The 14,537-nt window shown below is 48.1% G+C and overlaps 1 protein-coding gene across 10 annotated transcripts in view; it reads right to left on the reverse strand.

The window, feature by feature from the left end:
- Nucleotides 1-3,680: 3,680 nt before the first annotated feature.
- ABLIM1 (actin binding LIM protein 1) overlaps nucleotides 3,681-14,537 on the reverse strand; it is a 293,808-nt gene continuing 282,951 nt past the window's right edge. For all 10 annotated transcript variants that reach the window (XM_042960677.1, XM_015538779.2, XM_007084839.3 and 7 more), the window contains 6 exons: nucleotides 13,028-13,092; nucleotides 12,343-12,403; nucleotides 11,272-11,279; nucleotides 10,177-10,251; nucleotides 9,175-9,255; nucleotides 3,681-8,078 (listed from right to left, as the gene is read on the reverse strand). In XM_042960677.1, coding sequence (XP_042816611.1) covers nucleotides 7,965-8,078; nucleotides 9,175-9,255; nucleotides 10,177-10,251; nucleotides 11,272-11,279; nucleotides 12,343-12,403; nucleotides 13,028-13,092 — 404 coding nt within the window. In that variant the 3' untranslated portion in view covers nucleotides 3,681-7,964. The remainder of the gene's footprint in view (nucleotides 8,079-9,174; nucleotides 9,256-10,176; nucleotides 10,252-11,271; nucleotides 11,280-12,342; nucleotides 12,404-13,027; nucleotides 13,093-14,537) is intronic.

The raw sequence follows: 14,537 nt of genomic DNA on the forward strand, positions 1-14,537 counted from the left end.
GTCTTTATTACACGGCAGCAACTTTATTAATAAAAGCTTATGTTTATTGGTGGAGCTGGAACTCAAACCCAGACAGTTTGACCCCATAGCCTGCACTTAACTGCCGTGTAATCCTTTCTGTTGTTACGATGCCTTGGCACATCTTCAGAGGATCTCAATCTTAGACTATTATTGGACAAAGAGAGGGCTGTTTTTGAAGCATATAAAAGAAGTTGCGGGCTTGCTTTCATGCTGCAGTATTCATATAAAGGCTGGGGGAGAAAAAGCCCAGAACAAAAACTAACTTCTTGAACGATTGAACTATTTAAAGTAGTACCTAGAAACTCTCCATAGCCAATATCACCTATCGATACAATGCTTTCCTGTGCCTGAGACTAACAAGCCCAGAACGTAGCCAGAGAGCAAGTATTCACTCCTAATTTATTGATGAGGAAACTGAGGCTCAGAGTGTATGGGGGTCTTGAAATCGAAGTGGGTGACTGCTCTTAACATCTTGAAATCGAAGTGGGTGACTGCTCTTAACAAAGACCACTGTTTTTGAGTAATTACTACGTCCTGAGTGCTGTGCAGTGCTCGACGTGCGAGGAATAATGTAGCAATGATCTTCTGATGGGTGCTAGTATTCAGTCCATTTTACAGATGAACAAGTTGAGGCCTAGGGAGTCTAATTGGCTTTAAGATACAGAGCTAGTGAGCACCTCCCAACCGTTGCTCATAACAGCACCTTGGCGGGCGGTGCTGGGGCTCACAGCCTACTGGAGGGAACTGGCTGGTCTCACGGGGAGACCCTCCTCCGTGCAATGTGCCCTGGGGAATTTAGAATGTGGGAGACGCAGTCCTTGCCTTCGGGAGGTCATGGAGATGGAAGCAAACAGTGTGGGATTTGAAGACGGGCCTCAGGAATCCCAGTTTTGCCCCTTACTGGCTGGTGATCAAGAATGTTTCATTAGCCACGGACTGAGTTTGCTCTCCTCACCTGTACGGTAGAGCCACAGTGATCTGTCTTATAGGCCGGACATGAGAAATTCGGTTAACTTAAACCCTGGCATTCAATACAGAGGCCTCATTACAGTTGACCTGAAGAGCAGAGACACATGCGAAGCTCATAGTACTAGGCAGCGTTCGAACAGCGTCACACATGATGTTCAACCATAGGCCCTCGAAGAATTTTCTGGGGCAGGTTGGGCTGGGCCCATCAAGGAGGTTCTTAGAGAGGGTGTGAACTCAGGGCAAACGGAGCCCCTGGGAAATTCCCACGGGCAACTCCAAGGAGCTATGGACGACTGATCTGAAATAGTTCATGTTGCCATTACCTCTCGTTCCTGGGGCCAGATCCTCCTGCTCTCTACCTCCTTGAAGAATTGGACGTTGACAATGAAAGCCATTGTCAAGGCTGCAGAGGTAGGAGAGAGCATGGTGTGTTCAGAGAAACTGCAGAGGTTTGGGAGAGCCGGAGGGCAAGATTCGAAGGCAGGGCATCGTGGGAGGAAAAGCTGAGCAGTGGGCGGGGCGAGGCAAGTGCCATTACGAGAGGCCCTGGACTCCCGGCATAGGCTGTGAACTTGGCTGTCAGCGTGTGAGGGCTAACCGCTGACGCGACACAGGGAGTCGGTCTTCAATGCAATGGTGATCACAGTGGCAAAAGCCACAGAGAGCTCAAGATAAGGGCTGCAGGTAAACGCTGGCTGTGGTAATCAGCCCAGAGAGGTGATGCCGGTGCAGGTGGAAACAGAAGCGACCAGAACACAGACCTCAAGCTGGACCTCCTGACCTGTTTTCTGCACTAGTACACTCAAGGTACCAACTGTCTGGAGCACAGTCTCGGTTTCCAGCTTGGTGATGAGGGTCCGCGTGAATGCTAGGGTGACTGGCCCCTGCACAGGTGTTACGGGTGGCACGTTTGTGTCCCCCCCCCCCCCCCCGTGGCTCTCCACGAATTTATACACTGAAGTCCTAATCCCAGATGGCATGGCCTCAGGAGGCGGGGCCTTGGGTAATTAGATCACGAGCACAGAGCCCTCATGATAGGATTAGCATTCTTCTTATTTTTTTTAATGTTTTTATTTTTGAGAGAGAGAGAGACAGAGCACAAGTGGGGGAGGGGCAGAGAGAGAGAGAGACACAGAATCAGAAGCAAGCTCCAGGCTCTGAGCTGTCAGCACAGAGCCCAAGGTGGGGCTCAAACTCGTGAACTTCGAGATCATGACCCAAGCCGAAGTCGACGCTCAACTGACCGAGTCACCCAGGTGTCCTGGATTGGCACCCTTACAAGAAGGGACATGAGAGCTTGCTTCCTCTCTCCCTGCCATGTGGGGACACAACCAGAGATGGCCATCTACAGACCTAAGCAGATTCTCACCAGACACCAGATCTGCCTGGATCTTGGACTTCCCAGCCTCCAGAACTGTATGAAATGAATGTTTACTGTTCCAGCCACCCAGTCTATGGAACTCTGTTAATAGCAGCCTGAGTTGACTAAGACAACAGGCTTGACAGACCCACAGTAGAATGGCTATGGTCAGAATAGGGCATCTCGAGTCTACATACATCCTTGTATTTTCCAGTGAGCCCAAAATTGTGGCAGTGAGAACAAGTGAATCAAAATCTAGAAGACTTTCTTCACTTAAAGTCGGTGCTTTGAAAGATGGGCTTCTACCAATGCACTGCAGTTTCTTAGTAAATGGTGAACCACTCACGCTAGTTCAGAAGCTCTTGTCCTCAAGGTTCATCAATCCCCCTTCTTGTCCAGATGATGAGACTGTCACTGTTCTTTGTCACAAAACCAAATACCAGGTAGACCAGCACAGCCCCAAAGCTCTTTTCAATATTTTTCCTTTAGTCAACTTGGCCAATCCGGTCTGGATTCCTGGACTGTCCTGGAACACACCATTGCTATTCGTTGCATTCCCCCCCCGCCCCCCCAAAATGGCCTTCCTATGTGACAAAAATGCATTCCTAAAGCTTTGGTATTCTGACTTTGTTCTGGTCATAAGTCAGGCTGGTACTTGTTCAAATGGGACAGACCTTTCAAGGGAGCAGGGGAGCAAGAAAGGCAACACGGCGTGGAGGCATTTATGAACAGAATAAAGCACACACTTTATTCACTGAGTGGCGAGTGCACAACAGTGACACAGAGTATGGGGCAGGGAAGCGGCAAGTGCTGCCTGCGACAGGAGCGTGGGGCAGGTCGGGGCCATAAAGCACAGCGACGTGGGGCCAGCTGGCCGCCCCTGCCTCTGCATACTAGTATGTGGTATTCGGGGCACAGACGGACACCCACTCACTTTCACGGGGGACACGACACATCTTTCCAACAGCAGCTCTTCCAAATATTCACTTTCATATTTCTGAAAGGGAGGGAAGAACTGGACGTCTTTTGACACTTGCAAAAAAAAAAAAAAAAAAACTCCATTAAACCAAACTCAAAAGGAAAGGATGGTAAGAGATTTGTCGGCCACTCACAGAAACCACACACATTTGTTACCGGACGGGTCTGTACACGGAACCCAAGAGGAACATCGATATCGTGGACAACTGTTTTCTCTTCCACAGGATAAAGAAACATGGGCATAGACCATCATCAAGTGGCTCACCACCTTTCTGGATGTTGGCATAAATAGTATTGTCTCCTGCTACCTTTGGTGAATAGGTTCCAAAAGTGACTCATGGGATCTTCACTCTTGAGAAAGACACTTTGGGGAAGAATTTTATTTAATGATAACAATTGCCAGCCGATTACATCAAGCGTCAGAAAATGTTGGATTCGATTTTGTTGTGTCTGCATACATTGTTTCGAAAGTTTCTTTCAGCTTAAAGGACCACCTCCCCCTTTCTGAGTTTGCCATAAGTTACATTTGCCCAAACGAAAACACAAAAATCCACATGCAAAGCATATCCATCACCATCTCCTCATTGCTTCCTGGGCAACAAATGGAAAGCGATTTTTTTTTTTTTTTTAAAAGGCCAAAGTCAACGTTTCGCTTTCTTTCATTACGACACAGTCGGGTAGTTTCCTTAATGTACATTACACTCTAAGGTGGGGTCAACTGTAAATCTCAAGCCTGAAATCATCTTTTTTTAAGAGAACATTCTTCAAAAGGGAGTACTAATGAGTGAGTTGTAGGGGCTTACTCACAAACACTTGGTCTATCAAAAGAAAATAATTTCAAAGATCAAGAAGGTCAAGGCTGGCAGAGGAAGTGTAGACTGAACAGTGACCAGGAATGCAGAAGACGTGATCTAAAAATCGAGCTTGCCTCAGAGGACACAGAAGGGGGGACGACACGGAGTTCCTTTCCTTCCACCATCTTTCCTGACAGTCAGAGAGAGGGCTCACCTGCCCCTTCGACGCGCAGGACACTAACACCAAGCTTTTTGAAAGAATTTTTAGAAAGACCTACCTACCTAGTCAAAAGTAGTGAATTTGAATTTTTTTTTTTAACTTGCAAAAGCGTATATATTTGATATAATCATCTGAGAAGCAATTCTTTAGAAAAAGGTGTTTGCTTTCAAGTGTAAAGAAATTAGGTGAAAGTTTTATAAACATTTCCAGCAAGACTTCTCTAGGTAGAGTTGACGGGCACAACCAGACTGAGAACGTGAGCTGCACGGGGAGTGTGGGCCACAGTGCCCGTGAACTCTGGCTCTTCTGCGTGAGGTTGCACAGAACAGGCAGTTTACTGCTAGTTATTGAACGAGTCACATGAAGAACATTTCCTAACTAACCCAAACCAAAATGTGGGTGCACAGCGGGCTGTACAAGTTCCCAAATGATCTTCACGTCTCCTCTTACACCACACAGGAAGACTAAATGGTAACCTGGCTCTCCTGGGAGAAACCGTAAAGGAAGCACTGACTTTCATGTTGCCAGAGGCCTCTTTTGCTTCATGCAATCGATGTGTGCTTAAGGAATTGCAAGTAGGCCCAACCCTCAAAAATGGAGCCCTTGGGGTACGTGCCAGGAAAGTTTGCCAGCTGTGGGAGTCCTTCCCTAGAGGGAACAATCTCTGTTCCTTTGGCAGCGTTAACAAGTGGAATTTTTATGTGCGGTGCAGAGTGGGGTTCAAGCAGAGAACGCGGATGTCCTGCACGGTGGCCTGGACGTGCCGAGGACAAGCATGCTGAGCCCGGTTTTTAAAAAAAACGGAGTGGCCATTGTAGCCTATAGAATAGATTTGGCAGTTAGGAGAACCAGGTTGCCCCACGGCCCATCCCTCCAGCTGGAATCTTCTGCCGGGAGTGGAGTTGGGGAACCCGCTCTACGTTATGGTTGTCTACAACCCCTCCCCAGAGCACAGCGCTGCTCTGCCCGCAGACGGGAGGCTACTGACGTTTTCTGGTAATGCATTTTTGCATGGTGCAGTTTAAATGAGCTAGTACGCTCAATACGGAAAGAAGCTTCCCACCCCCGATCCCCAAGTTGGATGCAGAATTGAATTCAGAAGATACAACAGAAGTAGAGTTTCATTGGTGGGAGGTTTTGGTTCGGATCTTTAACTACCACTGCAATTTTTCTCCCACTGACCTTTGATCTATGTGCACATTGGTCATAATTCATTAACCAATGAAAACATGGAGGGCCCTTTCTTATCCCCGTAATGAAAACTTCTCTCCACCAGCCTAGCACGGGCACCCATTTGGCCATGCTTGTGACTGATTACTGGGAATACCCTCTGGTCTCCACTCCTCCCACCGGGCCAGGGCAAAGCAAGGACTAGGATACGCGGGCCTGAGGCGGCAGGTGCAGGAGAGGTCGGAGGGAAGTTGGGGCGGCAGAAATACTGAACGAGGCAAGAGGCACTAAACTGCGAGCTGCGGTCCGGAGGCTTCAGACCCAGGAGGAGCCGGTCTTCTTTCGTCCACTCCATCAGAGCCACTTGCAAAACGCGTTAGTAGGTCCAACACACGCGCGCGCGCGCACACACACACACACACACACGCTCCTATTTGTGAGAACAGTCCTCAAACATTCAGTGTCTAGCACTGAAAGGACAGGCGGCTTTCGATCCCCTTGGGGAGGGTGCAGGACAGTGCTACTGAGCAGGCCCAGAGCTCAGCACAGCACCCGGGTGATGGAGTGCGTCACAAGTTAGAGGTTCGCAGTACAGGTCCTGGAACTAGTTTCCTTGCTTTTTACCACGGGAGTCCGTTACCAACTAGTTCAAATACTTGGTGCCAGCAGGAAGAACTTCTGAGCCTTTATTATCACAGGCATAGGAAGAGAATTCGCATGATTTCTCCTTTGGCTTTAAAACAGAGTTTCAATTCCTAGGCAGAGCCCCCAGCGCACACGAATAAATGTGAAAGCCTCCCGTGTGTGGAGCTGGAGAGACCCTCCCTCATCGGACTCACAGGTCATTTGAGCCACGGCCGGAAGCTGCCGGGAACCGTGATGCGGTCTTACACGCGCGTTTTGGTGAAATCCTAGGCCCCGCTTTACATCTCGTGGCGCCAAATTGGTGAACTCTGGTGCGATGCTCCGAGCTCCACACACAGCCCGATCGGAGGTCTGTTTCCTCCTCGGCGTGCTGCTGACCTGAGCTCCATCGATCACGGAGGATGCTGGCTTCTGACACCAACACCCTTCCACGAAGGATGCCTTGTTGGGTGCGGCGTAGCCTCACTCTTTCTTGCCCTTTGAGTCAGGCGCACGTGTGCAAATGTTCCTTGGAAAAGCTGCCGCCCGGCCGGACAAACGTTCAAGCAGAAATGAGATGTAAAAGTACACGCAGACTCCCCAAACTACCCTGGGTGCGTCCACGTACACACACGCGCGCACGCGCACACGCACACACACACACCATGAAGTCAACAGAGCTAGGCAAAGAAGGAAAGCTGAAAAGGCCAAATTAAATCAGTCTGAAGCAATGTACCTGCAGTTGCAGAGATTGCAGAGAGAAAAGCGTGCCCTTTCCTTAGCCGACTACTGAAAAGACCTCAAGACCCCCCCCCCCCAAAACGCCGGTGGGCTTGATCGGATTCAGAGGATGCTGGGTGGAAAGAAGGACTAGCGTGGGCGGGACACATTTCTTTGTTTTTTTTGTTTTTTTTGTGTTTTTTTTTTTTTTTTGCCATGAGTGCCGCGGCCCCCTTGGGCAAAAGTCATCTAACAGCACACAACCGGAGAGAACCTCTCCCTTTCCTTTCTGGGCGGTGGGGCCCGGGGGGGGGGGGGGGGACAGCTGCTGTCCGTGGTGGGGAGGCTGAATGAAGCACACAGTCTGAAGCAGGAAAAGAATGAAGGGAGATATTCCTTTCATTCCATTTCCCTCTCTTTCTCTTAAAAAAAATTTTTTTTTTTTTGTTTTTAAATAATAGCTAAGTAATTTGCCAACCAGGTCCTAGCACACAGTAGAGAAAAAGGAGCCTGTTAAAAATGACTCTGGCTGCTATTCAGCCCCCTCAGAGCAGAGCTTGCCCGGGGCCCCGACTCTGATTTCCATCCTGCTGGGGGGCGCAGGTCGGGCTTCGCGAGGCCAGTGAGGACAGGGGTGTGCAAAGTGGTGTGCCCGCATGGATATGTCCCTCAGGCTCTTCCTTCTTAGCCACAGTGCTACATAATAAATATATTCCTACCTCGGAATTACTACAGCTGCTTTTTTTCCATGCGGCGTCCTAAGGGCACTTGCTGGCTCTTACCCATACGGTCAGCACTATTGTGACACAACAGTTATAGGAACTGTTGCGTACATAAGGTGATGGAAAAAGGTCACGAGTGTGGGGAACACAGAAATTTCTATCCTGTTGCTTCTTGGCAAGTGTTGCCGGTGGTGGGTCCGAAGTTTGGCTCGTGGGTGTTTTCACCAGGTTTCCCCTTTCGTCGTTGCTGAGGGACAGTAGCTTGCAAGTTCTCCAATCAAGTTTGGGCCTTAACACAACATCTTATGTGTCACTGCCACGTCAGTCCTTTTTTTACCTGCTGTCTACGCGGGGCGGGGGCGGGCGGGGGGTGGGGTGGGGGAGGCCTAGAAGAGCTTCGCTTTCTTCTTCATGTCGTTGCGTCTCCAAAGAGGTAACTTGTCAAATTCCTGTATGGACATTCCAAAGATTTCCCGAAACACTTCTGGGGCTAAGTGGCGCTGTGACGGGAGAAAAGATCAGTGGTTAAGTCCTGATGGCCACCCGGATGGCCTTGAGCCTTGAGAGTTGCTCTCAAGTCTACAGGGGATCATCGTGAAGAGCAAGACAGAATGATGGCAGAGGAGTTTACTTCTTGAGCTTATTAGCAGGCCCTGGCCTCACTGGATCCTCACCTGGTTGGCCCAGGGGAGGCACCCTCGCCAGGAGACAAAAAAGCTGGTGGAGTATTGATGGTTATTGAATATACTTAATGGTGATGGGACATAGGAAGGTGACCCATCACCCTAGAGGCAACTCCATTTCAGGTCGCTGGGATGTTGAGGAGATGCAGGGAACATGGACCATAGTAATAAGAAAGCCAGAGAGAGACTTCCAGAATGGTCTCCGGGGAGCCCAGGGGCTCCCTCCTGGCTCAGCGGCAGGAGTTTTGGTGGATGCCTGGTCTGTGAGGAGAACAGACTCCATCTGTTGTCTCTCCTAAAAAGTTCCCTCAGGATAGTAGAGCCTTTATTCTCTGTGCCAGACTGACTTCACATACAAAGGTACTGCCTTTTGTCAGGGAGAAGTAATGATTCTAAGACTGGCAGCCAGAGTTTTTCTTCATTAAAATCACTCAGATGGAAAGTATAAAGATCAGCATTCCATGTCTAAGGAGGTCTCGGGTGTGTGCACCCAGAGAACCCTTCAACAAGGAATGTGGGGACAGCCGAGAGAGACACTCTTCGTCCAGCACTCCCTTCCCTCTCACGATGAGCTGGACCCAGGCTCAGGGAAAGGTTAGGCTCTAGGGTATCTGAAGAAGGATGGATTCCACTCTACAACCCCGGCCACCATGATGACGACATCGTTTCCACAGAAAATGACTAAAATCATACTGTGCCTCCTGGGTCATCTTTGGGGTTTCACCACACATTTAGGCTGATCTCTTAAGTGTATACTTGGGTTTTCATCCCAAGTTATCGTAGTTCTGCCTAACATATGAGGTTGATTCTTTTCATTTTTTTTTGCCTGGGGAAAGTTGGGGGAAGTGCACAGGTATCTGCAGTTGGGATAGTTATTTATTTATTTATTTATTTAGTTAGTTAGTTAGTTTACCTCCAGCCTGGTTCTGTCCACGTCTCTTAGGATTTTGTTGCGCCCTCTGTTGGTCACCATCAGCATTTCATATGGAAATATCTGAGAAGCAAAGAAAAATACCTCTTCTAGAACACCGTTGTCCATTTTATTAACAAGCAGAATCTACCTAAAATCTAGCACTCCCAAGACAGAGCTTCTAAGACATTGTAATTATAGAATCTGAATGATGGGTGTTCCTCAAATATCCAATGGACAGGGACCAGTTCTCATACATTCTCAACTGACCATGTCTCATGTGACCCTGTGCCTTTGGAGGGCTTTGTAGAGTGAAAGAATACAAACCTATTATGTCTTGGGGGTAAAGGTAAAAATTAGAAGTGAAATGATAGGAATGTGGTTTATATGACAGGGTACCCTTGCAGGGTTCAACGGTCTTGTTCCATGACCGGCTCATGATTCCATGCAGCCAGGCAGGCCCAGAAGCCCTCTGGTGGAGGCCACTGAGATAAGTCCCAGTTATGGTCACCAGGGAGCATAGCCTTGGACACCTCTGGAGTTTCAGGATGGTCTGGAGCTGGGGTAACCAATCATCCCAGTTTGCTCGGCACTGAGGAGGTTCCTGGAATGCCAGACTTTCAGGGCTCACGCTGGGAGAGTCCTGGGCAAGCGGGATGTGTTGGTCACCCCCTCTGGGGTGGTCTGTGGGTGTCCGACTTTGCACTGGGCGTGCCTCGCAGTGCTTGTACCAGGGGCCAAGTACGGAGCTCGTAGGAGAGGTGTGCTGTATTTCACTGTGAATACATCATGCCGCACCCAGTGAGGGCTTAAACCTGTTGACTCAGTGTGACAGAACCAGTGGAGAGTCAGGGTACTCTGTGATGTGGCTTGTGTGATGTATCAGCCTGGAAGCAAGTGGACCTCAACACTGAGTGTGATGGAACGGCAGAAAACCAAGTCTCTTCAGGGTGATGGCCCGGTGTGCTATTCCCGTATGAGAGCCAGGAGAACGGCTACACTTGCCTTTGGTTCCAACATGTTGGGCATGGACACCCCCCGGTCCATTCTTGTCCCGGACATGTGGCCATCTGGGAGAGTCTGCAACAGAAAAGCCGCTTTAAGGAGCACATGACAGCGTGGGGAGCTGAAGGGGGAGCCGTGTGGCCTCCCCAAACTCCCTGTTTCTGTCTCAAATCCTGTTTTACAGATGTGCCATTGTGATCACCATAAATATTTCAAAAATGAAATCCTTTCTGCATAAGAGCAGGGATACTGGGAATACTGTTCTTCTGTCATTAAGTGGGGAAAGACCCTGGCTTAATAACCATTGAGGGGCCCCTGGGTGGTTCAGTCGGTTAAGCATCCGACTCTTGATTTCGGCTCAGGTCATGATCTCCTGGTTCTTGAGATCAAGTCCCAGGTCCAGCTCTGCACTGACAATGCGGAGTTTGTTTGGGATTCTCTCCTTCTCTCTCTCCACCCCTCCCCTGCTCATGCTCTCTCTCTCTTTCCGAATAAGGAAATACACTTTAAAAACAACAACTATTAATTCCTAATTTAGGCTCCACACATGAAAGTATACAGTATATTAAAAAATTTCCAAGTCTGTGATTATTTTCTTACTTTACTCTGAGTTTTCTTTGCATTCCCCCCCCGCCCCCATCCTCCACCATGATTTTATAAGGCTAGGGTCTAGGAAAAAAGAAATGGTACCAGACAGGACAGGAATTTCTTTTCATTTGGGACCATGGGAAGGAGGGGAGGACCCAAAGCTCGGAGTGGTTAAAACTGAAAGGGAAAACTGTATGTGGGCAGACCCTTGATGTTGGTCCACTTCTGCCACAGAGAGGATGCTCTGAGGCCAGAGCAAGAGTCCTCGGACACCTGGCCTGGTTCATGCCACGTCCCCAAGGCCTGCGGGGCCAGCTTGACGTGGACATCAGGCATTCCTGATCCTTACGGCTCCTCACATCTCCGGGCTAATGTATCAGACCAATGAACCCAAGTTAAGAATCTTCTCGACAGAAACCCTTCCCTCGAGCCGCCACACGAGTCTAGACTGGTAAATGGCTGTTTTGCTGGCGTGGTCAACAACTTGAGAAAGACAGTGTTCCATACCTGGTAGTCTAGAAAGGAAAGAAAAAGAAAATTTCAGAAGAGAAAGATCAGAGAAAAACACGACACATTAACATACAATATTCTACTGCAATTCCGCAGACATTCTACAAGGCACCGCGTTCTTCTCTCTGCTGGGGTCTCTGGACACGCTGTCTCCCTGAAGCTAGGAGATGCCTACTCCTGTTTCAGTTATCAGTTAAAAACACCCTTTTTTCACGGAGGCTTTCCCCGACACCCTGAAGGTATTTCCGCCTACTCTGCTTACAGCATGTATCTCTGGAAGCTTCTCTCTTGTCACCTCAACCTGTCCCTGTGTCTCACTCAGTCATGTGCATTTTTTTTTAAATAATTTTTTTTAATGTTTATTTATTTTTCAGAGATAGACAGAGTGGGGGAGGGGGATAGACAGAGGGAGACACAAAATCTGAAGCAGGCTCCAGGCTCTGAGCTGTCAGCACAGAGCCCGACGCGGGACTCGAACCCACAAAGTGCGGGATCATGACCTTGGGCTGAAGTCAGACACTCAACCGACTGAGCCACCCAGGTGCCCCACTCATGTGCATTTTTTTTTAATGTTTATTTATTTTTGAGAGAGAGAGAGAGAGAGAGGCAGAGCGTGAGCAGGGAAGGGGCAGAGAGAGAGGGAGACACAGAATCTGAAGCAGGCTCCAGGCTCTGAACCGGCAGCACAGAGCCTGACGCGGGGCTCGAACTCGTGAACTGTGAGATCATGACCTGAGCCGAAGTCGGACGCTCAACTGACTGAGCCACCCAGGCGCCCCTCATGTGCATTTTTGACAGGAGGGCCGCGTCTTGCTTAGAGTGTGCCGTAACTCCAGAGATCTATGTGGTGGAGTGCTCGGCACATGGCAGGAGCAACGAATTCATGCTTACAAACTCTGCTTCTCTGGTCTCATTTCAGTGGTGACGCTTTGCGATTTTAATACATGCTCCGTGAGCTCCCACAGGCTAGCTGCGATCCGACTTTCGGGGGGCAGACTGCACGAACAGAGACCGTGTATTTGTGACTGCACAGCCAGTCAGTCAGCAGTGTGACCGCGATGGCCTTACCTCGGACTCCGCCGCTGACGTCCCCATAGCTGTTGTACTGAGCAAAGTCTGTGGAAACAGGCTGAGATGAGGAAGAACAACACATCGTTAGAAAATCCACTCCACCGTGACGGTTTTAGAGCCAGGTGAAAAGGAAGAAAGGATTTACAAAATCCTAAGAGTTCTTCCCAAGCTGAATTCCCGGGCCCTTGTTATTTTTCGTCTACTATTATGGAATCTCTTTGTCTTTCGCGATGCCTCCGATGGCAGCAGGACCTGGGTAAGCAGGTTATCTTTTGCCAATAAATAAAAATACGTTTCTTCACACAGCTACGCAATTACATTTGTCCTATGCTTTGGGGGGAGGGCGACTGCAAGGAACTTTCCTGTATCTTTTCACAGCAGAGATAAGGGCTCAAGTTATTACTTTTAGCTTGAAATATTTGCCACACGATCAATTAATGTAGTCTTCCCACGAGCTTATAGAGGTTATTTTTCCATCTACAGTCAATTTCTCTTTCTCTCAATAGAACTATTTTATTCTGCCCGTAACTCAAAGTGATTTGCCACGATATCAGAGATTATAATTTTCTTCATATCCTAGGACTGAGATCATGTTATCAGACACACTCAGACACTATGTCAGCACTTCATACCAGGTCTGAAGAAGGAATAAACTCAGGAACAATTCATTGAGAAATCTTACCCGGTGAAGCCCATTTTTTCCATAGCCTGGGAGAGATGAGGTTTTAGATGACAGAGCATGTGAAGCTGAATGAGAAAAGGTAAAAAAAGAAAAAAAGAGGAAATCAGAAGTCCAATTCTTAAAAGCTTCTTTCTTTTAAAAGTAAACTCTATCCCTAATGTGGGGCTTGAACTCACGACCCCAAGATCAAGAGTCGCATGCTGTACCGACTCAGCCAGCCAGGTGCCCCCAGAAGTCCAGCTGTAATGAAACTGACAATTTATCTTCTACCTTACAGAAGAGAAGATCCATAGAAAAATGGAAAAAATAACCCAGATAATGTTCCTGAAAGGCCACCACATTTGGGTGATGCAGGGAATGGATGGAGAAGGAAAGAGTTGCCTGATGCTGCTTTATCTCCGAATCCTCAATACAACCCTAATAATACCATTATTATTTCCATTTCATAGGAGGAGAAATAGGGGCTAAGAGAAGTTAAGTATCTTGCCCAAGGTCGCTCATCTTATAAACCGCTAAGCGATGATATGAACCCAGGGCTACTTGGATGCATACGTTCATGCCCCCTTGGTCTGGCAGCAATAAGTGACCTGAAAGCCAACCGTGTCAATGTCATGCTCTCCTGGCCCACCAGGAGAGGCGTGGGATAAGCCACCCCATTAATGGAGTCTCCCCATTAATAGCCCATTAATCAACAGCCTCGCACTACATCAACTATGGGGCTTTCGGGGGAGCAGACCTGGGTTTGAGTTCTGGCTCTGCAACTTGGCACCTCTCGGGATTTCATCTCTGTTAGTCTTTGTTTCTTGACTCATGTAGATACAGTGCTATATATTCTTATAGAACAGGGCTATAGAGTTAGACGGAGCTCTGAAGATTAGTAAACCACTCAGTGCAAGATCGATGTCAGTGAGGCATCTCGGAGAGGCAGCCGGGCATTCCCGTGCACTCTGGGGTTATAACACTTGGACTCCTGAATCCTAGTTTTGCTAGTTACTAATAATGTGACATTGGGTAAGTTACTTAAATTTGCTGCTGCTGTCTTCTGATCTATGAAATGGGGATGATAATAACATCATCGACTTCATTGGCATGTTGTGAGAATAAATGAAATGATGTTTAACACAAGGGCTTGAACGTAGTAAACGCTAAACATACTGTTAAAGAGACTTTAAGAGGGACAAGTACACACTAGTTCAGAACACGGGAGAAGAAATATTGTGGGTTAAGAGGGCACTGACTTATGACAAATATAAGCAGGGGGAAATATACTGATCACCTCTTTCAGCCCAGTGTGTAAGTAATCTCCTTCAAAATTATCAAAAACAACTCTGCTTGTCTTCAGCTCTTTCAGTGAATATCTGAATGTAAAATCACAACGTCTTCAAAATGTTGTTCAAGGTCTCTATAATCAAAAAGCATTCTATTCTCTCCCTCCCTTTCTTTTTTTTAAAGTTTATTTATTTTGACAGAGAGAGAGACAGAACAAGCTGTAGAGAGACAGAGAGAGGGG

Source organism: Panthera tigris, chromosome D2 (assembly GCF_018350195.1).
Source record: "Panthera tigris isolate Pti1 chromosome D2, P.tigris_Pti1_mat1.1, whole genome shotgun sequence".
Classification (NCBI taxonomy): Eukaryota; Metazoa; Chordata; class Mammalia; order Carnivora; family Felidae; genus Panthera; species Panthera tigris.